Genomic DNA, 26,855 nt, shown 5'->3' on the forward strand with positions numbered 1-26,855 from the left:
TTTAAAAACATATTTCATGTGAGTCTATAAAATCCAAAAGTCTGGGAGCTGAGTGGTGGAGAGCAGCCCTTTTATCCCTCTAAGGGCCAGTTCTGGAAAATGAAAAATGTTTCTGTTCCCTATTATTTTTTCCTCCTCTCAAAAATCTAAATATCTCCATTGGGTCCTTCGGAGGAAAATGTATATTCTTTTAACTTATATTATCTACTTTGTTAAATAGAAGAATGTCAGTAAGAAAATTGGCTCTGCTCTTTAGCCATTAAAATGTGAACACCTGGGACTGGAGCCCATGGAACCAAATTTGACCCTTTGATCCTGGCATTAGACTGTGGCTCTTTGGCAGAGCTGGTGGCTGCCGAGGCCCACTCTACTTCTGTGAGTCTGAGATCATGATCATGGGACCCTGGATCCTTTTAGCAGCCCCTTCCCCCAATTTTTTTCTGAGCCAGAACGTGTGCATGAGGTCAAGCAAAATGGCGATCAGCATCCTCAGGCAGCTTCGCTCGCCCTTGCTGAGCAGAAAACGCTTCGTGGTTTATGGGACCCTCTCAAGCTCCGTGAGGAGTCCTAGCTTCCCTCTCAGAAGCTTAAAAGCCACTGATGAGTGACTTCATCCCCTTGTCCCTGCAGAGACCAGGAACGTAGGTGCCCCAGGTATTTATTTCATTGCCACCTGCGTCTCAGGAATTTGAAATTTCCCAGTCACAGGCCAGACCTGGCCACAAGGCACAGAATCCACACCAGGGTGAGCCCTGGGCCCTCGGGGGCCGGCAGCACGCTGGGGACAGGCTGTCCAGGAATTTGCCTCCAGAGTTTCTGGGGCTTTCTAGACCAGTCTCATTTATCTATTTCATTTAGTGTGAACTCAAGTGACCAGTAGAGGACCTAGGCTACAGTCTTAGTGAAAAACCCAGAAGCAGAGGCTAGAGAACATGAGCCCAAGCCCACTGTCTGATGAGCAGCTCACCTGTGACACCCACAGGAGCCTCAGAGGCAGCCTATGTAGTCAATGCTGTCCAATGCAAGAGCCGGTCAGGCAGACCTGCGGTTTCCAGGGCCGAGCGCAGACCTGCGGTTTTCATGTGCTTTCATCGCCCTCTGCTGGCGTAAATTGTAAATTACAGTAAGTCCGTCAGGCAGGTGCGAGCCCTTCTCAGACGCTGCTAGCACCCCCAGGAGTGAAGGGGTGAAGATCCAGCCACTTCCCAGCGACCGGTCAGGCAAACCATGCATTGGCTCCATGTCTCCATAACTGAAAAAAAAGCAGCCAGCTCTTATCAGCAGCATGCTCAGGGATTCCCGGAGGCCTTATGTGGCCCAAGCTGGGAACAGGGCACCTTGGCTTGTAACAGCCACTTTGGAGCCCTCCCCCACCCCCAACCCCCCACCCCCACCACCCAGGGATCCCTGACCTTAGAGCCAGGAGCCTCTGTTTACTCCTCTGTAGAACGGGGTGATGAGAGTGCCTGGGCTCGCACGCAGGCGTCACGCCCCAGGCTCTGCAGAGGGAGCCGCTGGGACGCGGGTGGGGCGGCCGGGGGTGCATCTGGCTTCTCTCTCTGCTCCAGAGTGCGGGGGCAGGCTGAAGGCTGAAGTGCAGACCAAAGAGCTCTATTCCCATGCCCAGTTTGGGGACAACAACTACCCGAGCCAGGCCCGCTGCGACTGGGTGATCGTGGCAGAGGACGGCTACGGAGTGGAGCTCATCTTCCGGACCTTTGAGGTGGAGGAGGAGGCCGAATGCGGCTATGACTACATGGAAGCCTTTGACGGCTACGACAGCTCGGCGCCCAGGCTCGGCCGCTTCTGCGGCTCTGGGGTGAGTCCCAGAGATGCTGAGGGGCAGAGGGGGGCCCCAAACGTGCCGATTCCGAGCACGAGTTGTGGAGTCAGACACACCTGGGGCTGAGTCCCAGCTGCCCCTGCCACTATCAGCAGCCAGGAGGCCGGTTCTGCTGGCTGGATCCGGAGCAGGTGAGCTGCGGAGGGAGGCTGGCGGCAGCCGGGACCGGTCCGTGGGGGCCTCCGGCTGAGGTCAGCTACGGGACAGCACTTTTCCTTTTAGGACTTTCCCCCGTTTTTGCAAAGAGTTTTCCCCTCCCTCCATTTTTATTTGGCCTTCAGGCTTTTAAATTATCATTTAATTATACTTTTGTATAACCCCTATATTCCCTATTCTCTCCCCAAGCAAAACCAATGCCTACAAAAATTATGAATTACTTTCTCACTGTAGATGCAATAGTTATGCTCAAGGTCAGTATCGCTTTTCTCACTGTGGCCTCTTCCCTGGGCCACTCCCCGAGGACAGGGCAGGCCTGCTTTGTTCACTGTTTCTCCAGCACCTGACATGGGCCTGGCATGTAGTTGGCGCTCAGTGGAAGTATGTGAGCCAGCCCGTACGGTGTCGTGGTCACTCCCTGGCTGTGCACGCTGGGCACTGCCCTCTCCTTTCCTTTGCCTCCAGGGCTGATCACCCAGGCTTCTTTGCTATGGCCCGGATTTTGGGGTCATCGGTGCTCCTTGTGCTAAATGGAAACTAGAACTGGCATTTATATGTCTTTGAATAATTTCCCTTCATCTTCTCTCACCCTTTACAAAAGCAAGAATGACAAAGCGTGACTTATCCAATGCAATGCCTTTGATAAAGTCTTTCAGACTGTGGGGTCTGTAGGGAGGAAGCCGTTGGAGAGTTCCGAGCAGTGAACTGTGGGGAAGCCTAGTTTTGCTGCAAAACCTTTCAGGCAAATGTAGCAGCTCTATCCCATTGGTCCTGGGACAGGACATAGGCCTGAACAACGGTGTGTGTTTTGGGTCTCCCAGGAGACACATCCCAATGAAGACCCTAGCCCTGGGTGATTCATGGTACGTACTTTACAGTCAAAAGGACCTGAGAACCGGTGCTGTCTACATGCATGAACTTGAGTCCTCAAGTGTACAATGGAGACAGTACCCTCCTTATAAGGTTGCTGTAAAGTTTACATGAGATAAGATCCGGAAGTGTTTAGCACAGTGCCTGGCCCACCTGTGTGTGCACTTCATAAATAATAGATTCTATAGGAGCTATACATCTAGAATCATTTTTGGAAAAGCAGGGCCCAGAAAGCTCTCTAGAGCAAAATTTGCAATGCTTTCCTTTGAAAAAGAGCTGGTTTGATGCCCTTCAGAGTCTCTGGGGCCAGGGACACCTCATGGCAACACCAACCATCCTATGTCCTTGTGTAAGGTCCTGTCCCATCCTCTTCATTTTAAACTCGAAGCACAGCTGAAATCCTTCTGGTTTTCCTTTCTCCTTTCCTCAGCCATTAGAAGAAATCTACTCTGCAGGGGATTCCCTAATGATTCGATTCCACACAGACGACACCATCAACAAGAAAGGCTTCCATGCTCGGTACACCAGCACCAAGTTCCAGGACGCCCTGCACATGAGGAAATAATGCTAATGACCTTGAAAGACAGGAGCTGAGAATGTTTTTTACACCAATAGCACCTTGCAAAACTGCCCTAAATCAGTGTACAGTATTTTTCTCAAACAAAAACTCAAAAGCCAGTCTTGGAGGTATATATTTGGTTGAAAGTACATGAAAGTTTGGCCAACAAGGAGGAGAGAATGTTCTTTTGATTCTGGCTATAACGCTATCAGTCACGGACTTTCAAGAAGATTAAAGTTTGAAGTCACTGACCATTCAAGCTCTGCTTGTTTGTACACGTTCTTCTTGTCCCTTGCTTCTACGGGACAGAGGCCCAGTGCTGGGGTTGGTCCTTCCTCTAATCTGGACAGGCTTCCATGGGTGCCCGGCACTGTGACCACGTCCTGGGGACTCAGGCTGTCTTCTGTCTAGTTGGTCTCTGAGGATGAAAGCTTGGCCGTGGCTGATTTGTGACTCAGAGCTTTGGCTAGAATCTTTTGCTTTCTCTCTGCCAGGGACATGTCAAGCAGAAAACCTGAGAGATGTCAGGACTGAAAAAGGCATCGCAGTAAGCAGTGTGCACAGAGGGAGCTTTGAGTATGAGATCATTGTCATGAAATTACGAGACCTCAAAGCCATTTCTCTGCATCATTGGCTCTCCTTGCTCCTTTAGGGTTCCTCATCCCTAATTGCATGGGGGGGGTGGCGGGGGCAAAGGCAGCCACTCTGAATTCAGGAGACCATTTGCTGGTAGGAGTCCCATTTGCTGAGAAGAAAACAACCTGGCTTATCCTGATATTTCTTCGCTCGCTGACTCTACCTGTGCTTGGGATTCCACAGGCTTCCAAGAACATTTCTCCCTCCAGCTTTGGAGCCATTTGCCGTGGTGAACTCCTTGACAACCAATTGAAACTGCATTTGCCAGATGTGCAAAGACATCTCATGAAGGACCAGTTAAGGTCCCTTGTGGGGTGAACACTGTTGAAGACTGGTTACTTATAAGTTATGTAAGAATCATCACTTTGTGGGACAAGTCGACCTGTGACTGGCTTCCTGTAACTAGCTGGGTGAAAGAGTGCATTGGTAACTTTTGCTCAGATTAACTAGTATTCAACTGCCAACTTGCAATCAGAATTCACAACACTTGGCACTTGTTCTAGAGAAGTGTAGAAGATGATGTTTACATAATTTTAGCACCTCAAGGTATAATTTAAACAGCGAGGTAGTTTTGAATGGCATTTCATTAAGGCATCTATGGGCATTATGAGCTAAAAGCTGTGGTATGTTAGCTTTAAAAGAGTATTTATGTTGGAATAATTTTAAAATAATGTTTACATAACCGTAAGTCCTGTTGGGTTGGTGTTGAACACAGGGCGGCACGTGAGTGTTTTTGGTCAGAGCCAAGATAGCTCCCAAGCACCAGGATTCCTTTGGGATGAATCAACATCATTTTAAACAAAGCATTTGTAAAAGGTTAGAAGTTATATTTTTCAAAGATCAGAATATGCCACCAGAGGACTTTATCTAATTAAAATGATTGTTGGGAGCAAAAACTAGAATAATACAAAGAAAGGTCAAAAAAAATTCATGGAAATATTTTTCCTTAAAACAGAAAAAAATTAAAGTATTATAATTAATAATAATATATGTCTGTATATATGTATGTATGTAAAGGATCAGCTGTCAAAGCCTTAATCAATGCAGTGTGACAAACGCCAGCCCCGCTGGTCATAGCTTTACTGTGCGGCCCCCAGGACCAGCGTCCCCTCTACACCTGTGCCCTGGCTGTCTTGGCCCTGGACTGAGCCCCCACCCTCACGTCGTGGGCAGACCCTGCCCAGGGTGAGTGTCAGCACAGCAAACGGAGCAGCCTATCTTGTGGTTCAGATCCCACCTGCCTGTTCCGGCAGATTCCTTCTCTGATTTTTGCATTTTCTGAGGTTTTCATTTGGTCTCATCTTGTCTGTCAAAGCCGAAACTGGAATCAGGATACATAAGGTGGCTGTTAAGGGTCATTCTCCAAAGAGATGAAAATTCTGGAGTTTCAACCTCTAGAAATCTAAATAAGAGTAAAGAATTCCATAGGAAAGGGGGAGGGAATCAGAAATACAGTGGGTGCAGCCTCAGCATTGACCGCCCTTGTGAAACAATGACAATTCTTTTTATCACTTTAGTGTGAACGTTTTTCAAAAGGACACAGCTTCAACAGTTGTCACCATACGGCCAATCTGCAACAATGCAACCCTTATGAAGACCTTTATTTAGCCTTCTGTGAGTGATGTATTCCCAGAAAAGACAAGCTCTGATTCAGCTGGGGCACCCTTCTGGGGATCTGTGCATGAGGCAGGTTCTGCAAAGAGCCTCAAGGCTGGCTTTGCAAGAGAAAGACTCAGGCCCCTGCCTTGGCACTTGCAATTGCCGAGTGACCTGCCTGCACACGTCCTCAAGGCAGATGACAGAGGAGGAGGATGGTGGTTCGCCTGCTTTGCCCTTTAATTGGGTGCCAGGCCTTGAGGATGACACAGAGCTGCAAAACTAGCTTCAGTTCAGGGAACTGTCTTAGGACAAACCACCTGATGAAGTATTTGGGGTCCAGCCTGGTCTAATTCTGGTGTAATCTCGCCTAGCAGAAGTTAGAACCTGGATCACAGGGCAGGGTGAAATCTGGAATTAACTGTAGCCGGTAGAATTTCTGCAAACAGAGAAAGTGAGGCTGTTCGTGAATTCACTATTCCCTCTATTTTCCCCTAAGGTAAAGTTTCCCTGTACTTCTATTTCCCTATTTCCCTCTAAAGTTTCACATTACTCACCAATTGTTCAGCCTGTTTAAATAATTTGTAAAATCTTGCTAACTGGCAGATTGCCATTGGGATTTTCCATTGATCAGGTCCATTTGCTAACTCTCAAATAGTTCTTGGTGTTGTTAGTGTTCAGTTTGTGAACAAATGTTCCCTTGGCTTTAGCAGGTGTTTTTACAGTTGTAAACTGAACTGAATAGGAATCCCAAATGCCTGAAAGGTTTCTTTTTTAAAAAAAGAAACACTATTTAAAGTGTTATCTATAAATATATGGGTATTTTTTATTTTGTGTAATTTTACATTTTGTGAAATGATGTCAGTTTCAAAGAGACCGTGGAGAGCAGCTAACAGATGTCTCTGTCTAGAAAGGATGGTTTCATTAAAGAATGTGGATTTATGGGTGTGTTCTGGGTTTGTGTTACTAGTTCAGATAAGAGGGGTCCTCTTGCTGATCATTTCCTCCAACAGCACAAGAGCTTGAGGAGGACAGTAAGAGGGAGCCCTTCTCTGTGGCCTTATTCTCTCTGGTGAGTACCCAAGCGCCTAGATCCAGAAAAGAGTTCACTACTGGACGCAGAAAGTCATGAGCAAAGCTAAAGATGGCTTTCAAACTTGTCCCTTTGCTTGGACCAAAACAAGCTGGAAATCTGACAACCTAACTGTTGTGAAGACAGCTGCCGCTGCGATGGTTCCAGATGTGGTAGACATCTTTTGTTTGTCCCCACAACTCTCCCTCCATCCTTCTCCCCTGGCCATGCCGTGCGCCTGAGGACTACATCTGACATGCAAGACCAAAGGACACAGCTCCCATAAGGTGACCCCCTCTCTCTCTGGGCCCTGGCAGCCCCTTCCTCCATTTGCCACTTCAGGCCTAGGGGTGGTAATGAAAGCTACTGATCTAACCCCGGGGTACTGCCTGTCCGCCAAAGGGGGACCTTTATAAGTAGTCCCTTTAATAAGCCCTTCTCAAATCCAGTAAACTGAGTACATCACTTGCCTCCTGCAGGGACCCTGACAGAAACAGGGTCCTTTCTAACACAAGGACAGAGCCTCCATCTGATAAAGGAAACCTTTTCAGATTGACTCGATGAAGAGGCTTTGGGGTATGTTTGGAGTTTTGTGAATTATATTACAGAAGGGTAATATAGGACCACACTTTTACAAACACTCAGATTGGTCTCAATGCAAAATCCTTTAACACATGCAATTATTTTGTGTTATAACGTAGAATCTCAAGATTTAGTGATTTGTCTGCCCCTTTGCAGTCACCAGTAATATATATATGTATACAGCTAGCCAGCTATAAATCTCAGCCAAGGTTCATCTTTTGGACCCAGCGATGAGCCCCAGTGGTGCCCGGGGATGAATGCCGGCGTATCAGTCAGCACAGCTGAGCTTATGCTGCAACGACAAACAAGTCCCAAATCTCAGGGCCTTTACATAAGCAAGATAATTTCTTGTCCGTACTACATGTTCATTTCTGGGTATCTGGAAGCTCTTCCATATCAGCCTCAGCCAGGCCTGGCTGATGGAGCAGCATCATCGGAGCATTGCTGGATTTTATGGCAGAAGGAAAGAGAAGGTGACAAATCACACACTGGCTCTTAAAACTCTGTGGAAGTGACATATGACATCTACTTGCATTTCATTGGCCAAAGCAAGTCATAGGGCTAATTGGCTTCATATTAAAAACAAGGTGAACTAGACTATTTGGTGGGCAGCAGTAATGCGTCTCATACGTGACAGTCATAGATAGGAAAATGACCAGGATCCATGTCTATCACTCGCCTCCTTGGCGCCCCCGCTCGGACAGCTCGGACGGCTACTCAGGAGCAGGAACGGAGCTCTGGATCCCACACCCAGAGCCGTGTGACCTGCCTAAGCAAGGGGGTCTCCATCTCCTCTATTAGACCCAGGAGTTGGCTTTACTCTGCTCTTTCTCTCAGCTTTCTCTCCCCTCTCCTGGCCCCTGCTTTTGCTATCAAGTGCCACCACCTCCACCCCCACAGTAAGCCGCACGCCCAGTCACTGCTCCCCGTGTCCACCTTGTCACTCACTTGGACTCTGTGGCCAGCGCCGGCTTCCACTCTCTTGCCCTGTAATCCACGCTCCTCAGAGACGCCGGGGTGATGTGTCTCCAGCATTAGATCATGCCTCTCTCCCGCTCAGAACTCTCGAGAGGCTTCCTGTTGTTCTAAGGATGAAAACCTTACCACTCCCTCCACTGCCGCAGCAAAAGGGCCCAGACTCACTCTGTCCTTTGCCCCTTCTGGGTCACTCCCTGGTCTGTGTTCCTCCAGCTACACCCCTCCTTCCAGCCCTGGGAGCCCCCCCAGCTTGCAGGGCTGTGCGTTCGCTGTGCCCTCTGCAGGGGACTCCCTCCCCTCAACCCCTCCAGGTCTGCCCTCTTCTCATCTTTCATGTGCAGCTGAATTGCCACCTCCCACCTCCCACAGTCATCTAAAGCAGTCACTCTCCCCTGACACCCCTGCTTGCTCCTTTCAGAGTGGTTTTCATTTAAATGACCAAATTATTGGTTTCATTCTGTTGTTTAGCTGGCAGCTCATTCACTGTCTTGAAGAAGCAGACTCCTAACAGAGAAATCCTAAGACACGGAGCAGCCTGTGTCCACAGCTCGCTCCAGCTCTGGGGGTCTCAAAACATGAGAGCAGAATGGGGGTGAGGCCGAACTTCCACCCAGCAGCTCACTGACCAGTGTGACCAGTGAGTGTGCTATCCCCACGGCAGCTGGAGCCCTGCCTCAAACTCAGGACGGGACCCCACACCCTCCTCCAGGCACCCTAGATGTTGATGCTGGTAATGTGTTGACTCCATCCTGGTCGGGGCCGTGGTTAATGTGGATGCTGTCAGCTGGGGGCAGAGTAGCCGGCCTCAGACATGTGTAACCCATTGTTTCCAAAGAGCTGCAGGCTGCAGAAGCCCCCAAGCTCTCAGGCCAGCTGTGGCTTTTTTGCTGAGATGGAGACGTAGCCAAGGAAGCAGCGTGAAAAGCAAGAAGGACGGAAAATGAGGGCAAAGAGGGTGGGTGACCCGGGCCAGATGCAGCAGCCCATCTTCCTCGAGGGACAGGCCGAGGACTTGGCTACTCCCCTGCCCATACATGGCTTGGCCAGGGCTCTCTTGGAGCCACCTCTCACCCTGCCTCCCCAGCTCTCCCAGCCGGATGTTCCTACAAATGGGAGACACAAGCCCATAACACCAGCAAGAAAGGAACTTGCCAACCACAGTGTTTGGAGAAGGTTCCTGGGAAGCTGTCGGAAATGGTGAGTGAGAGCTGGCATCTCCTCTCAGCCTAACCCTCACTCCTCTCTGTAACAAACAGTCCCCAGGCTTCTACAGCTCATGTCTCCTAAATCAATCAAATGTAACTGCACTCTCAGTATAATGAAGTCAAGGAGCTTGGCTTTTAATTGTTTTCCTATATGCAAAATACTAATTATTTTTTAAATTCTCTTCTAATATTTGCTAATCTCATCTTTTATTTTGATATTAAGGTTTTGTTTTTAAACTCCCACATGCAACAAGGGTAGAGAGGAGATGTGTTGTTAGCTATGTTCATTTTCTAGTTGAAGCAATGGGTCTCACCAATGCTTTCATCTTTCGTATCTGTTTCATCTGTCTTTGGCTGCATTATTGGCAACACAGATGCTCAAACTTGCATCAGAAACATTCCACCTTTCTCGCTGACTTGTGACATGTATGTGGTTGTGACTCAATCAAATGAAGTTTGCTAAGTTAACAGGGAAGACAGTGGAGGCTTCTGTGATTGCTTTATTAAAGGATTATGGAAACATCCTGGGTGTCCGTCAATGGACAAGTGGGTCGAGAATCCATGGTGTATATAGAGACGATGGAATATTAGCCTTACAAAAGGAGGAGCCCTGCTGTCTGCCACGGCTGCCCTGTTTAGTCCTGGAGGACATTATGCTACATGAAATAAGCCCAACACAAAGAGAAAATAATGCTTGATCTCACTTACGTGTGGAATCTTTTTAAAAAGGATTATTGAAAGGAGTTGAATTCAGGCTTTGGAGTCAGGAAGATCTGTGATCTAACCTGATCTCTGCCACTTCCAAGCTGGTGACCTTTAGACACCTATCTTGACCACAGAAACGTCCTTGATGTTGGGACAACAGTGCTCCCCTCATGGGGGGTTACGAGTAGGTGTCTGATACGCGGCACATCCTCAATAACAGTGAGTTTTTATCCCCTCTCTCCCTTTACCCCCTCACAAACCACACTCGTCACAAGGGCCACGCAGCCTCTGAGATCCCAAAGTGCCTTCAGGATCAGTATGTAGCTGTTCCATAGTGCTCAGACCAGCAATAAGCAATGTGTATGGTATCAAATTCTGCTACTTCGACTATTGCTAATTCATGCTTGCGATTCCATCCCAGAGAACTTCCCAGGTAGCTTTCGTATGTCTAGCGCTGTGCTGGCCAGGCCACAAAGAATATGTCACCACCATGTGATCCCCCACAGGCCGGGAGTATTTTAGCATTTGGAAGGAGCTGCCACCAACATGACAGTATTTCCTTGGGGCTCATCCTGTGAAGTGGGCAGGGCAAGTTAAGAACATCCCATTTTAAGGATGGGAAAACTGAGCCTGGGAGAATAGATCTGTTGTGAGGAAATGGAGACCAGAGAGTCTGGGTGACTTATCTAAGACCACGTAGCTACTAAGCGGCTGAGTCTGGACTTGAACTGAGATCAGGTGGCTCCAAGCCCAGGGTTGCCTCACCCCACCCAGCTGCGTCTCGAAAGGGCACTGCGTCAGATTCTTCTCCACCCCGATTTACGTAATGTTTTTCTCTCCATGAGAGCACTGTACTGTGTTTCTACAAAATATGAATGTTTTTCTGAAATTGGCCCAAATCTTCGTCATCCAGATGTTGATAAACAGCGCATGCAACGGCCCGCTTGTTGCTGCCGTCCTCCCAAAGGCAGCTTTGTCTTGGCCTGCTGACATCAGAGCCCAGTGCTCACGGATGAGATAAGGCTCCGGGCAGCTGCGTTCAGTCCCTTGCAGCACCTGTTGGCTTGGATGGTGTTGGCATGAAGGGCAGTGGTGACATCCCTTGAGCAAGAGGACCCTGACCTAAGAGGCCTAGATGTCCCTCTTGTTCTAACATCGTCCCAGAAGAGGTGCTTAGTGCTGTAAGTCTGGGCGCTCTGCTTCATCCACAGAAACCACAGGACTTGTTCGGAAGCCTTGTGGAGTGGTGGAAAGAGGTTGTCACCAGAAGACCCAGGTCCTGGTGACAGCTAACAAGTGTGAACTTGGGCAACCCATTCTAATTCTTGAGTCTTGGGTTGTTCTCTCTAAAATGTGGGTGCACAATTGCCAAGAGACAGAAGTGAGCAGAGTCCCCCCTGCAGCATGCTGGCTGATGGGGCCACCTGAACCGAAGGACATGCTCCTCAGGGCAGGCTCAGGGGGAAGTATACATTGCAGGTGCTTAAAACACTTTTGGTCACAGATTTTCTCATTTACTAACCCATCCGAATCCCAATCCACCAGTAAGTTAACTAAAACAAGCGTTTCATCAATCTGGCCTATGTTGGGACCATCTTTCAGGTTGGATGTAAGTCACAAGGACAGAGCCATTTGGGAGTCCTGCCTTACGAGACAGGTGGGGGAGGGGAAGGGAGCTTGCCCATGTCCTTCTCTCTTGCAGAGCTTTTCACTGAACTTCACGCTGCCAGGGAACACGGTGAGTATAGCAGCCCCCGCTCACCAGGTAAGTCAGGGACCAGTGCAGAACTCACAGTGGGCCTCCAGGACTCCGTCACATAAGCCTCTCGCACAGACACCGTCTTTCAAAGGCAGGGAGCAGCTGAGGGGTGCTAAGAGAAATTTTTTCCAATTATAAAACTTGTAGGAAAAGGAAAAAAGGGGGAAAAAAACCAACAGAAACCCTAAATTTTATCAGCAGAAAACACTTGTGTAACCCCTTCCTGTCCTGTTTGACTTTGCATAAATTTCGACTTTTGTTGTCTTTGTACTATTTACTCTCCATATAATTTATATCACAAATGTTTTCCACCAGTCTTTATAACCACAACTGAGGATGGTCACATAACATTTCTTCAAGTGAATTACTGCTTTAATTATAATGAGGAATACTTTTGTGATAAATGCCATTATATTAATAGATAATCTTTGTCTGCATTTAAGACTATTTCCTTAGTATTTACTCTAGAAAAGAAATGGTTGGGTCAACAAGAATGAACATTTTAGGGCTATCGATCATGGCGTTTAGTTGCAAGTAAAAATAGAGATTTTTCAGCTGTCGATGGTGTACAGTTTCAATCCATGGTTCATCTTCCATCTTCTGTTCTCACACTGTGTAGAGAAAACACTAACAGCCAGGGTTGTTTTCTAATCAGTAGTGCTGTTGTGATTGAGCAAGGTATTTTCCTAGACCAGTTTTTTTAGTGGGTTTGGCTGTGCCAAATTTTTCTGAAAAGTTACATGATTATTAAAAGAGAATAATATCACCGGGAAGTAGGGGAGAAAAGGCTATCTAGATCACAGCTGCTCTGCAGGGAGTTTGGAATGGAGCCACCAACTCAAGTCAGTCCCTGCTGGGCCGTACTGAACTGTCAAGGGAAACACTGGGTTGGGACGCTGTACCAGGCGTGGAGGCAGCACGGTGGTTAAGAGCATGGGCCCTGGAGCCAGCTGGATTGGGGTCTGCCACCTGGGGTTGTGTGACCTTGCACATGGTACTTCATGTCTCTGTGCCTCACTCTTCTCATCTGTAAAATGGGGATCATTACAGTCATGCTTCACTTTTTCTTCAACAATTATTCTTATGACCAACTTAGCTAAAAAGTAAGAACATGCAAAATCACAGAGGCTTTCACAAAGTGTTGAGAAAAATAAATGAGTCAATACGGAAAAAGTGCTTGAACAGCCTGGCGTATACTAAATGCTCCACAGTGTTAGCTGGTACAATTGGCAGGTGTTCCTGAGGGTAGGAGAGAGACAGAGAGAGAGGGAGAGAGAGAGAAAAGAAGCAAACAGGCAGAGAAGAGCACAGGTGGAAGGCCAAGGCCATGCTGCCCTGGAGAGATGGGGGCGTGGCTTCGGTCCTGACAAGTTCCCCATCCCTAGCTCTGGTCCCTGGAGAAGCCAGCTTCCCATCTGTCCTGGGGCTCCACAGGGCACCCCTACATCCTTAGAGTTAATTCCTCCCCCCCTTTTTTTGGTCAAAGCCATCCCAAGCAAATTTCTATCATCTGAAGACAGAATGGAAAATCCACAGGGTGAATAATGAAGACATCACCTGAATTTCTCAATTCTTTCTCTTTGTAGCCAAATTTTATTCCAATTCTTAGCTGGGAAGCAATCAAGTAAGGTTCTACTTGGCAGTTGTTGTTGTTGTTGTTAACAGAAAGTTTAGTGAAGGGGTAAACTTTAGGCCTTATGGCCTAACCTTTGGCAGACTGTCTTATATAATGTGTACTCTATAGTCTCGTTCTTTTGCAACACGTGTTCTTTTTCCACGCAGACCTCCTCTCCTGTTGTCACGGGCGGGAAAGAAGTGGTAAGTGTATCACTTAGCTTACTGAGCCTCAGTTTGGTCATTTATAAAAGGAAGATAATAAAACTCTACCCATCTCGTGCATTTGCCGTGAGGATTCAAGTTAGATAGCTGAACTATTGCCAATCACAGAACCTGGCTCAACAGCTATTCTTATGACCAACTTAGCTCGAAAGTGAGAACGTGCAAAATCACAGAGGCTTTCACAAAGTGTTGAGCCAGAGACGAAAGAGTACATACCTTATGTGCATCTATATGATGTTGAAAAACAGACAAAACGAATTCACAGTGATAGATTTCAGGATAGGGGGCACACGGAGACTGGGGGTGTCCCAGGGGCTTCTGGACTGCTGTGATGTTCTGCTTCTTGATCTGGGTGTGGGTTACATGGGTGTGTGCCTCACATGGAAAGCCATCAACCTCTATATTTATGATTCATATACTTTTTTTAGACTTCAATAAAATCACCCCCCCCAATGTGAAGGAGAAGGCAGCATTATGTGAGTTACACATTTATAGGGATTCTGCAGATTATCTTCAATATTTCCAGATAATCTGCAAATCTGAAAATGTCTATTTCCACTCAGATCAAAGCAAAGTGAGAATTTGAAAGTCAATTTGTTAATGCATGTAGTGTAAATAAGGTTTTAAAAATTCACGTCAACATGGTATGATATACAATAAAAGCTTTTACCTTTTGCCAAACTCACAGGTGAAACTGGTATCTGTTGCTCTGAATCGTACCTTAGCTCTTTTCCTGTCTTGGGGAGGCAGTTGTGTCTCTTTCCCTAGGAATGCCTGTGCACACCCTTGGCCCATGTTTCCACTGGATTCTCGCCTTTCCAATTGATTTGAACTGTGTAAAATAAGGCCCGTGAAAACAAGTCATTTGTCACGTGTGTTACAAACATTTTTTCACATTATTTCATTACCCTTTTGATATTATGTATGACATTTAGGGTCCATGCCAAATGGATTCAATAGATTCAAATCTATTGACTTTTTCCTTTGTTCTTGAAGAATCTGGGCTTCCCCTGACTCTGTTTTTCTCTCGGTGCCAGGACTGCGGGCCGTCTGTCGGATTAGCGGCAGGCATCCCATCCATCGTGGCCACAGCCCTGCTGGTGGCTTTGCTGTTGACTTGGATCCACCGAAGAAGAAGTAGCCTTGAGTCCATGGAGGTGATTACCAGCTACTTTGGGTCTGGATGTGTAAGCAGGGATCAGTATTTCAGTGAACTGGCTTTTGGGCTAAGGGTGTAAGAATTCAGAGCCATGTCTATTTCCTGAGGACAAGATGGTAGAAGCTTCTGTGCCATCATTTCCATCTCAAACATGACATTAAGCACCAGGCAGATTTGGCATAAACCCTCAGGTCAGTTGAGGAAATACTGGCAATAAGGACGGTATTTGGCATGGCAAAAAGTAGCAGTGGAGAAGGATTTTTTTTGCCATGGCAAACACGTCTGTACAATGGGTATGTTTTCTAAAGTTGAGAAACAAAGGAGCACAAGCTTCACAAAGGGAGGATGGAGATAATGTTAGCAAAGATGGGAGACAAAAAGATGCTGAGGTGCCTAGGGTAGGGATAGATCCAGAAGTATGTGGCTCTATTTGTCTTTGTCCTTTTCCCACATCTGAGCATGTATAATTCACAAGGGAATCTACATCCATCACACCTCAGATCCCACCAAATGCCAGATTGCTCTGGGGACCGTGCTCAGAATTCAAAGGCCACCAAGACAATGTCCAACAAGGTTTCACGGTTGTGATACAACTGTGTCATGTGGACTCTGGGTTCCAATTCCATTCTCTATTTATGAACATTCATGGTTGTTCTCATACTGGTAAGCATTAATGACAAAACAGAAAATCAAGGTTCTAATCCTGACTCTGCCACTTCATGATTTAGGAGTATATGATCCTGGACAAGCGACTTAACATTTTCTATGCCTCGGTTAGTTCATCTCCAAAACAGAAGTCATAAAAACACCCTCCCTATTTTAAGAGATAGGCAACATTGTAGATGGAATGAGACCAGGAATGATGAACATCTTTACATCTTCACATCACATGTAAAGATACGTTGACAAGTTATAAACTTTAAATAAACACATTAAGAAGTATTGTGATGGGTGGTGGTATTATTTATTTAAGTAATAGTTTCTCAACCTTTAGTGCACTTTAAAATTACCTAGGAGGTTAAAAAAATACCAATCACCAAAACCAATTAAACCAGAATTTCTGGACAACAGAGCTGTGGCATTGATCTTTTTTTTTTTTAGAAAAAACCTTTTTATTATGGATAATTTAAAATATATACTAAAATAGAGAGAATAGTATAATGAACCCAATTATTAATATCAACTCATGACCAATCTTGTTTAATTTCTACCCCCACTCTGGATTATTTTTGAAGTAACTCATAATGACATTTCTTGGTTTTGTTTTGGGATTTTTTTATGGGGAAGGGAGGAGTTATTAGCTATTTGTGTGTTTATTTTGTTTTGTTTTGTTTGTTATGCTGTGCACTCAAGTTTAAGAATCACTGATTTTATCATGGTTATAGTCAAACGCTGTGACCCTTTACTTCTTTTTCTTTTCTTTTTCTTTCTTTTTTTAAAAACAATTTAGGAAAGTGAAAGACCATGTGAAATTTCAGAAATCGATGAAAGTCCCAAGATATCTGAGGTAAGAACTCTTGGTTATAATCTCTATGTATCATCCACACAGTAAACAAGCTAAGAGTTTTAAAGTCTTTCATGTGCAAAAGAAATACAGTGTGAGCACGTGTGGAAAGGAGATGACCAAGTGAAGTGCAAGCTCAAAAGAGATTCTCAGTGTATTTTTATTGGCTGAACAGAAATTGGGGTTGATTTAATATTAGAAAATCAATTTAGTATAATTTATTTCACTGAAAAATTAAAAGAGAAAAATCATATGACCATCTCAATAGAAGAAGAGAGTTCAAAAAAATTCCATAGTCATTTGTGATATGAACTCTGCTTAGCAAACTAAAAATAGAACAGAAACTTCCTTAACTTGAGAGATATCTTTTGAAAAAAATTATAGCAAACATCTTACCTAAGGGTAAAATGTTGAAAGCATTCTCTGAAATATCAGAAATAAAACAAGGATGTTCACTAATATCACTCTATTCAATATTGTACTTTAGGTCTTAGTCAATGTAGCAGGATAAGAAAAAGAAATAGGAAGCATTAAGATTAAAAAGAAGAAACAAAATTGTCATTATTTGCAGATGATATGATTGTCTACATAGCAAAGCCAAATGATCTACAGGTAAATTGTTAGAATTAACAAGATATTTTAACAAGTTTACTGGATACAAAAATCAATACACAAAAGTAATTTACATTCCTCATCAATAATAACTAGAAAAAGTAATTTTAAAATTTACCATTTTGCAGTGGTAACAAAGATAGGTAGACTCTTGAGGAGTCAATTTAACAAAATATGTAATATCTTTATGGAAAATAATAAAGCTTTAGTAAAAAAAATAAATAATACCTAAATAATGGAGGTTATATACCATGCTCCCTGATAGGAAGACTCAATAACATAAAGATGTCAAACAACCACAAACTGACCTATATAACAAATGTAATTCCAATGTAAATCCCAATAGATTTTCTATAAAACTTAATAAAGTACTTCTAAAATCTATATGGAATAAGGTGGAAAAAGATTTAAAAAAGAAGCAATGAGCAGACAGAACAAATAGAAAACTAACAGCAAGATAGTAGATTTAAACCCAACCATATCAATAATCATATTAAATGTAAATGGTCTAAACACCCCAATTAAAAGGCAGAAATATTCAGATTGGCTATATAAGCAAGATCCAACTATTTGATGCCTATGAAAATCCACTTCAAATATAAAGACATGAATAGACTAAAAGTTAAAGGATGGGAAAAGAGATACCATGTAAACATTAAACAAAAGAGAGTTGAATGGCCTGAAAACTCTACCAAGGCAGTAAGCTCAGGCAATTGTCGGCCCCTCCTCATTTGTTTTCTGTTTTTCAATGATCATTATTTTTCCCTGCCTGTTGTCCAGTGTCTTCAAAACTATTATTTCAAATGTTTTGTCTGAGTTTTGGTTGTTTCAAGTGGGAGGGCAAATGTGGTTGCTATTACTCCATCTTGGCCAAAACCAGAAGTCTCAGCTGTATTTTTAAAAAACCTATTTGTCTCCTCAAGAATCCTAGGAGATCACCAACACATGACAAGAACACAATGGGAGCACAAGAAGCTCACATATACGTGAAGACTGTAGCAGGAAGAGAGGAGCCTGTGCGTGACACTTACCGTCCTACCGTAGAAATGGAGAGAAGGAGGGGACTGTGGTGGCTTGTGCCCAGACTGAGCCTAGAATGAGGTGGCTCAGTCCAGGAGAAGACCTGGAGCTGGGACGGGCTGAAAACCCAGGAATTTGTATTTGGAGAGGAGAGATGCCAACCTGCTTCTTAACCAATCCAAGTTTCATTTACAGATCTGGAACACTTGTGGATCGATTTGTCTCTTTAGGGGACAGCTCCAATAAGTTTGATTCCAACTCTCAGATTTTGTGGTTTAATACACAGTGACCCACCAGGAGAGTTCACTGTGCGTCCAGATGGAGCCCTCAGGTCCTGTTACTGACCCCAGTGGGAACTTGCTTTTCTCTGTGATTTTAAGAAAGCAGCTTGGTTTCCGAGTGTCTTGCCTTCTCATCTTTTTTTCATATCCCTTTTCTCAAAAAAGCCATCAGACATGACTTTCATGGTAGTGTTGGCCAAGATCAGCCTGGTACAAGTTGGGATATAAATGAAACTTATGGGGGATGTGTGAGAGGAAGCGGTTACTTACTTCTGAATATCTCAGGGTAGAAAACACGTAGACCCACACATTCCCTGATTACAGGGCAGCACATAGCTCAATCATGTTGTATAGCCGTGGAAAGAATATGGACTTGTAAGTAAGTCAGACCTATCTTTGAAAAGGTGTATGACTCTGGAGAAGTCGTTTAACCTTCCTGAGCCTCAGTTTTTGCTTTTGTAAAAGAGAAGATAATATCGCTTGCCTCATGTGCTCATCAAAAAGATTAGATAAGAAATAAAGGGAAGTGTTTGCCACTTAGTAGGCACTCAAGACGTTAGTTCTCTCTCCCTACCCCCTTCCTCCTACCTCTTCCCATATTGCTTGTCTGATAAAGTGGAAGAGCTGATCACCAGCATTTGTTACCCATGGTCATAGGGTCACCAAGGGAACATTTATGGCAAACTTTCTCCATGGCTTATAATCCAAATTGTTGACATTTAAAAATGATTCTAGGGGTTGCTAGGAGTCTGTGAATCTTCCAATCTAGATGTGACTCTGTCCTTGTACGAACCAGGAAAAGCCAGGCTCTTGCAAGTTCCAAATTCCCAATACAAAGACTTTGGTGTTACATTTAACCTTCAAGATGATGATGTTGATGGAGATCCATGTTTCGTATTAAAATGACATTTTTTTCTTTATAATGAGGCATTTTGCCTAATTTTTAACATAAGACCTTATGATACTTCTGAGCCGGAACACTGGAATCCAAACTTTGAAGAGCCAACATCTGCTCTTCAAAGCCCCTTGTGAAATTCAGTTTTGTGCCAAGTCTGCTGGGTCCAGTCGTCTTGACAAGCAGATCTGGCTCTGCTTAAACAGACGTGCCCAGAGATCTTGTTGTCTCTGCATCCCTTGCATGTCACGAAGAACTCTGGATTTACTGAGCACTCAGCTGTGGCCTTGGCTTTGATACTCGCAGGTGTGAGCCCTACTGCAGATCGCTGGGCACTCAGCCTCAGCTCTGCACTTGCAGAGTGGAGAAGGCAGTTCTCATCCTCCTGCCCCACACCGTGGGTTGTGAAGCTGGATTGAAATATCCATATGAATGAGTCTTATAACCTGTAAAGTAAGGTAGGACTTGTATTTGGATCCCTTATTTTAATTCTACTTATAATCCATCGCTTAGAATCTTTATTTCAAACCGTTTCTATTAAACTAGCAAGGTTCAGTATTTCTGTCATTTATTTCTGCTATGATGCACAAGAACTTATTTTGTAATAAAGTGAAAAGTAAAATGGCCATTCTTATGAACCTACAAAATGTCTGTGGCTTTGCTTTGCTTGTAATAAAACACTGGCCCTGGCCTTGGAACCAAGAGTGTCCCAGGGATGTCCAGGTTACTGGCACTTTCTCACCACCCCCCCCCAACTCCACAAGCTCCAGAATCCCCTCTGGAATGTTCTAATTAAACCTGTTTGTCCTCTCAAGACAAACTTTAAACTTTTTATTTTGCCACTGAGTTACATTTGTGATTAAAAATGTTTTATAATATTTGAGTAAAGAAGAAAAGACTCAATCATCTTGTTTCCTCCCATTTTTATTGGAGATATTCAGTACTTCAGCTACACTGTGGGCAAAGGGGGCTTTGATTGGCTTCCTTGGATAAGCCACCAATGACAACACCATTTCCACTGAAAAACACCGTGTGAATTCTATGCAGCAGTCGTACAAATGGCCTATTAGAACGTAATCCATCACCGGGTGATGCATCACCATGTTTCTGAAGCCATTTATTTCTTCTTTTTAAATTCTCCATGTACTAGTGATAAAGCTATTTATTCCTAGTAGCAATCTGCATTTCAATAAGACCTAAAGAATCTTGAACTTTCCTGAGGCAACTTTTATTAATGCTAATATGAAGCATAATTCATTTAACCTGAAGAGAATGGGAAAAAAATGTCGACAACTTTTTCCTAGGCATTTCTTTCCCACGGTTCAATGTAATCCAATCCCAGATGAGCAAAAATCTCTTCTTCACTTTCTGCTTTGAGAAATATCCTCTGAAAGCAGAACAAGAAATACGTGCATTCAGATATTTTTCTTAAGCATCTCAGTGTGGACACAGTGAAAGTATTATTTGTAACACTGCCTTGTTAGAATGAATTATTGCCAAAACATAATTCCCTCGGAAGAGTATAAAAACTCATTTTTAACTGACTTCCATAATTTTCACATTTTCCCATCCAAGAATATGGTACTAAATAAACTAAGCTAAAATTACTACAGCCTTACACATTCAGCAAAAGGGCATTGGGATATTTTTCCTATGGGTTGTAGTCCTTAACCAAGCTGTTCATTAGAATCACCTGAAGAGAGTTATTTAAAAAAACATGGAAGCTTGAGCCACACTCCAGTCCAGTGAAATGAGAACTTCAGGAGAGGCCATCAATCTATTTAAAAGCTCTGGGTAGTTTCATGTGCCCCCAGAATTGTGTAATGCTGGGAATTATAGGATACGTGTATGTGTCGGCCTCTTCTCCAGCCTTCCACACCTGCCTCTGACCCCACCAGGCCGCCCCATGATCTCTTCAAAACCAAGCACCTCTTCCCCTCCACCCTTTCTTGTAGGTAGCACAGTGCTGGGCACATAGAAAGCACTCGCTTACGTCGAATTGTTTATTAAGTGTTAATTTGTAAGTGTTCGTTAATTGTATTATGTGAATCTGCCTCCACTCAGATGCTCAGCGTCTGAGGCTCTCCTGCGGGCAGCCACAGTCCCCTCTTCTATGATCAGCACCTTGATTTTTCTCTGGGAAACACCTCTCTCTACTTTCAGTCCATGAGGGTCAGGTGGAGCTGTGCTCACCTCCAAGGAGAAGCACATGACTCAGGCCTGGCCAGTCAGAGCTACAGGGATGGTCATGTGACTCAGGCCTGCCCAATGTGCATCAGCCAGGATTATTGCTGGAACTGAGGAAAGAGGCTCTTCTCTGCTGGAGTAACTGAGAGAATGGGACTTACGGGAAAACCTGCCTGAGAATAAAACCAACACTGAGGTAAGCCTACCCGAGCGCCTGGATGCAGCTGCACCTGAAGCCAATATTACATTTTTTTTGCCTATGCCAGTTTGGGTTTGGTTTCTGACACTTGTAACTCAGATGCCCTTAACTAAATACACTTCATTTAGACTAGAAGCTCCTAGAGGGAAAGGAATCTTACTTCTAGTTATTTTAAGTCCTATTGTCCCTGAGAGCCTATTTTGGTGTCCTTGACCACTGTAAGAACAGTAGCCCTTAGCACCTGTGGATTTAACAGTTGAATATCTAACTCTGCATGGCTCATACAGTGATTGCTTTGCTGAGGCGTGAACTGGATCATGACGGCAGCAGGGTTAGCATGCTCAGTGAGTCACATAGCTGGTGAGTGACACTAGCTGACCGCTCATCTACATCCCGGGGCAGCTCTGTTGCTCTCTTTCTTGCAGGAGACTCTCACTAATGACCCACATAGTCACTCAGGATTCTGCTGCCCCCTGCATTTGAGGGGTACTTGAGTGGTATTTGTGACTTGGCGGGGATCCTTGGTTTTCTTTGGAGTTAGTCATTGCAGTCACCAGGAATACACCAAACTCAATTAACGTTCGCTGCTAGGCTGGTTCTGGAGGCCCAATTAGCTCATCACCTTTGATCCCAAAGCCCCTGGGGTACATTGTGGGCCAGGTGGGGACCTTAAGCTGTGAGGATCTTTCCAGCTGCTCCCCACTGTGATCAGCTGGGAACAGGACACTCATAGCAAAGGAAACTGTCCCCAGACACTCAAATCAGTTCAGAAAGAGTGCTCAGGGACCCAGCCTTGGGGATGAGGATCAAAGTAGCCCATTCCAGGAAGAAAAAACTCTACCTTGGTCTTGTCCCATAAACCGTGGTTATCCAGCATCATCCTCCGCTCATGTGTGGCATAGCGCCGGATGTCTCGCTCAAACTGCTGAACAAGGGATAATTAAAATAATTTACTGTCAAGTCTAGAATATCTTCAGCAGTAGGTGTTGAAAGATAGCTAAGTCCCTCTAGTGAAATCTCTGTCTGCACTAAGCATTCTCAAAGTGATTTTCTCCCCCAGGGCAGAGCACACTGGAATGTAAGCTCCATGAGAACAAAACCCTGATGTGTTTTGTTTTGTCTATAACCCTATTCCTTCAAAACGTGCCTGGCATATACAAGATGTATGGCAAATATTTGTTGAATAAATAGCTAGTGTGAACATTTTGTCCAGAATAATACATGGTCTAGAGTAAATGCCAGATGAATAATAAATAGTTTGGTGGTTTTTTAAAAATTTTTTGAATATCATTATTGTAAAACAGGATGAGGAGTCAGGGGACCCATTCCAGCCTGGATAACAAAATCCCTACCCCACTGTGCATCTCTTGGCAAGTCACCCAGACTTACTGAACTTTGGTTAGTCAAATGGAAGGATGGAGAAGTGCACGACTAAGGTCCCCTCTGGCTTTAACATCCTCTCCCTCCTACTGAGATTCTGTGAAGCGGGTGGTCTAAGTCACTGCCCTTGCATAGCATCTCCAGTGATCAGGAGTGGGCTCTGTGGCTCCAGGGAGCAAAACCTGAAGCCTAAGACAGAGGACAGGAAAACCTTGGAAAGGAAGGCAGCGAATAACGTTGTCATTGAGGCTAGTTTTCCCCAAGAGAAGCAGAGATCTAGAAAGTTCATCTTTTCCCATGTGGGATTAGGGAGTAAACCTGGGATAATGGCTCCCTCTAGTGGCGAGGAACAACTCCTATCATAGGAAAATGAACTGGGGCTGAGTGACAAGGCACACTTCATAACTGTCAGTCCTTTATAATGGGGCAGAGAGGGAGCCAGGGTTGTGGAAGAATCTGGGTGAAGCAGATTCTGGGCACCGTAGCTTCAGGTCTGTGAAGCTACGGGGGTGTTGATTAGCACGTCACCCCCCATCCCCTATCCCTGGGCCACTCTCCTGCCCTCCCTGGCTGCTCACACTGTGTGGGGGGCAGCTGGAGAGGCTGGGGGTGGGAGAGGGGTGAACTGGGCCACTGGGGGCTTCTGTTGTTTCTATATCTTAGCTATTGTGAATAACGCTGCAGTGAACATAGGATTGCAGACATCTCTTTGGCATACTGATTTCAGTTCCTTTGAGTGTGTACCCAGTAGTGGGAATGCTTGATAATATGGTGGTTCTATTTTTAGTTTCTTGGGGAACCTTCATACTGTTTTCTCAAATGGTTGTACTAATTTACAATACCACCAGCAGTGTATCAGGGTTCCCTTTTCTCCACAGCCTAGCCAACGCTTGTTATCTTTCATCTAAATAATAGCCGATCTAAGAGATGTGAGGTGATATCTCATTGTGGTTTTAATTTGCATTTCTCTGATGATTAGAGATGTTAAGCATTTTTGCATATATCTGTTGGCCATTTGTATGTCTTCTTTTGAGAGATGTCTATTCAAATCTTTTTCTCATTTCCTTATAGGGTTATTTGTTTTTTTTATTGAGTAGTTTGAGTTCCTTGTATATTCTGGATAATAACCCCTGCTCTGATATATGATTTGCAAATATTTACTCCCAATCTGTGAGTTATCTCTTCACTGTGTTGTTTCCTCTCTTAACCAACTTGCTGGTTTCTCTGCTTCAGTGGTTTTCACACTTGAGCAGCATCAGAAACACCTGGAAGGACTTTTTCAAACACAGATTGCTGGGATCCACCGCCAGAGTTTCTGATTCCAGAAGTCTGGGGAGGGGTGGAAAATTTACATGTTCAACTTGTTCCCAGGTAAGGCTGATGCTGCTGGCATGGAGACCACACACTGAGAACAACTGTTCTAAGTGAATCTGTCCCACTTGACTGTGTGCAGGTAGAACACCCCGATTTAAAAGTTTCTGGGCACTGCCCTTTCCCCTGCCCCCCAACCTCTGTTGCCATCGTCTCTCCCCTGGGTCCAGCTAGACCCAACCTATGTCTTTTGGAAAGCTAACATCGTCCCACGGGTCCACGCAGCACTTACCCGGGAGCCAGTCCATCCCAGCAGGGCAAAGGCACGGCGCTCGTAGGGGCACATGACTAAGTCCACACGGATGGCCTTCCAGGTCTTCCCGTCCTGCTGGCTGGACTTCTCACTGTCCACCACTCTCTGATGGTGCAATTTTAAAATCAGAAAACATTTTTGAAAATGATCCAAAGCATCGACCTTTCTGCTAGGCAACTTGAGCTTTTCAAATGTTGACTCCACAAGGTCACAGTATAAAAGTAATCCCTGAAAAGAAACAGAACGATGTCAGAAAGAGACCCTGATGGAGAGGAGCTTCCATCTCATACCGGGCTGTTGATGAAATCACAGGTTTGAGCAGAACTTGTCTGTGTGTCTGTCCTTGCATTATAAGCTCACCTGGAAACCCCAGGAAAGGGAGCTAAGGAAGTGGCTACATGATACTCCCTCTGCAGAAAAGGAATTTAGTGATTAGAGAGGCTGAGTCAAAGCCACTTAACCACTCAGGAAGGATGAAGCTGTGCCAGAGAAACACCAGCCCCACCTCCTCAGCCCACCCGGGTCTACAGGTCCGTAGGATGGGGCCCTCTGGTCTGTCGGGGAAGTGGGGCTCTCACTAGAGCTGGACAGGAATCAGGGCCCTGCATGTGGCCGTGTCTGCAGTGGTAGCTCAGTTTAGCTTAGCTTCTTCCACTGGGCAGTCGTAGGCTGGTCTGTTTCAAGTCTGCTTTCCTCAGTGGGGCTTCTGAGCCGTGACTCCCGCTGGGCTCCGCTTGCCCTCATTAGTTTCCTTCTTCCTATCTCAGCATAAAGTCAGGTGGGTCATTGACCAGCATAGAACTCAAGGCACCAGTGACACCTCTTAGACAATCTTATCCCAGCCTTTGCAGTTCTGGCCCCTCTCCCAAGCCTGCGGCTTTCCCAGCACACACTTCCCAGGTCTCCATAGTGCATGTTCTTCATTTCGTTTGGGTGTTTTAATGCCTCTGCGTGTCAAACACAAATGCACAGCCACCCTAGGCCCCTTTGATAATAGGGGAAGTGTAAATAGACAAGATACAGTCCATATTCACAACATGTACTCTAGGACCCAAAGCAGGTAAGTCTCACTGCCGTCCATATGGCTTTGTATAAGCTGTTGCAGATAACTGGGAATTGATTAGATGGTTATTATACAATCACAAGGTAAATGATGTGCAAAATTCAACAGTGTTAATACAATCCTTGAGTGTACAAGCATCTATTTTTGATCTTTGTTCTTACCTTCTTTTCCCATAAGTTCATCACTTTATGTAAAAGTTGTTCCTCTTCTTCCTCTGTGGATCCTGGGCTGGTAATTAAAAAATCGACATCGTGCCCGATCTTCTTTCCCCTAATTTTAAAAAATAGTATAAAATGGAAGTCAATTAGGTTTTTAGCTCTCAGTTTTAAAAAATGACCTTTGTTTCTATGCTCTATGTTTAAGGTTTGCGACACAAAATGCTCACGACATTTTTCTAAACAAAATATCCTTAGTTACACAACTCTATTCCTTGCAAAATAAATTTATGACACAGAAAAAAGTCATATATAGTATGTATATGATTATGTATGTGTGGGCAAAAAATAACTAAAGATTATTTCTTCTACACTCTCACACATACCTATATGCATACACATAGCGACATACAGACACACACACACAGGGAGACAGATGTGACAACAAGCAAACCAAGAATTGTATTCACATAATACAAAGTAGCATTCTTGGAATTATCTTACAGATTAAGGGCATTTTCTTAGATTCGATCTTCCCCCTTTTTCTCCCTTGCCCCTAACCTAGCCTGTCAGAATGGCCAAGAGCTAGGTAAAAGGGCCAGGGCGTTAGGCAGAGGGAGGTGTGGGAGGGAAAGAATCCCTTTCTGAAATGGAGGCCTTAATATCCAACAACTGCACACATTCTGTCAAGAATTCACTCACTCATTCATTCATTGAGTCAGCCGACATTTCTTGAGCACCTACTTTGTGCCAGGTATCATGCACTGGTTTTGCTGAGAACTAAGCTCTAAAGGCACACATAGGAACAGATCACTGTAACTCTGTGCAGAAAGGGTTTGGCAGATGTCCAGGGAGCACCGAAGAGGGGTCCCTAACCCAGCATGGAGGAGGAGGGACCCAAGGAAGGCTTTCCAGAGGAGGTGGCATCTAAAGTGTCTTAAAGGATGAGGAGAAGTGAGCCAGGTGACAATTTGAG

General features: G+C 44.8%; 3 protein-coding genes across 5 annotated transcripts in view; 2 read left to right on the forward strand and 1 right to left on the reverse strand.

Annotated features, from left to right (window-relative positions):
* The window catches only part of TLL2 (tolloid like 2), a 114,193-nt gene extending 109,138 nt beyond the window's left edge, over positions 1 to 5,055 (forward strand). Inside the window, exons 20-21 of the mRNA XM_045568749.1 lie at positions 1,569 to 1,819; positions 3,300 to 5,055. Of these exons, the coding sequence (XP_045424705.1) occupies positions 1,569 to 1,819; positions 3,300 to 3,434 (386 nt within the window). The 3' untranslated portion in view covers positions 3,435 to 5,055. The remainder of the gene's footprint in view (positions 1 to 1,568; positions 1,820 to 3,299) is intronic.
* Positions 5,056 to 11,668: 6,613 nt separating this feature from the next.
* Positions 11,669 to 18,378, forward strand: OPALIN (oligodendrocytic myelin paranodal and inner loop protein). The gene is made up of 5 exons (XM_045568098.1): positions 11,669 to 11,940; positions 13,744 to 13,779; positions 14,838 to 14,957; positions 16,410 to 16,466; positions 17,999 to 18,378. The coding sequence occupies exons 1-5, from the start codon at positions 11,785 to 11,787 to the stop codon at positions 18,173 to 18,175; spliced, it is 546 nt and encodes a 181-aa protein (XP_045424054.1). The 5' UTR covers positions 11,669 to 11,784; the 3' UTR covers positions 18,176 to 18,378.
* A 1,799-nt stretch (positions 18,379 to 20,177) lies between these two features.
* DNTT (DNA nucleotidylexotransferase) overlaps positions 20,178 to 26,855 on the reverse strand; it is a 28,188-nt gene continuing 21,510 nt past the window's right edge. For 2 of the 3 annotated variants that reach the window (XM_045567851.1, XM_045567853.1), the window contains exons 8-11: positions 25,886 to 25,994; positions 24,641 to 24,889; positions 22,499 to 22,582; positions 20,178 to 20,658 (exon numbers count right to left, since the gene is read on the reverse strand). In XM_045567851.1, coding sequence (XP_045423807.1) covers positions 20,572 to 20,658; positions 22,499 to 22,582; positions 24,641 to 24,889; positions 25,886 to 25,994 — 529 coding nt within the window. In that variant the 3' untranslated portion in view covers positions 20,178 to 20,571. The remainder of the gene's footprint in view (positions 20,659 to 22,498; positions 22,583 to 24,640; positions 24,890 to 25,885; positions 25,995 to 26,855) is intronic. The other variant, XM_045567852.1, reaches the window with a different exon arrangement.

The sequence above is a fragment of the Lemur catta genome, chromosome 14 (genome assembly GCF_020740605.2).
Source record: "Lemur catta isolate mLemCat1 chromosome 14, mLemCat1.pri, whole genome shotgun sequence".
NCBI classification, from domain to species: domain Eukaryota; kingdom Metazoa; phylum Chordata; class Mammalia; order Primates; family Lemuridae; genus Lemur; species Lemur catta.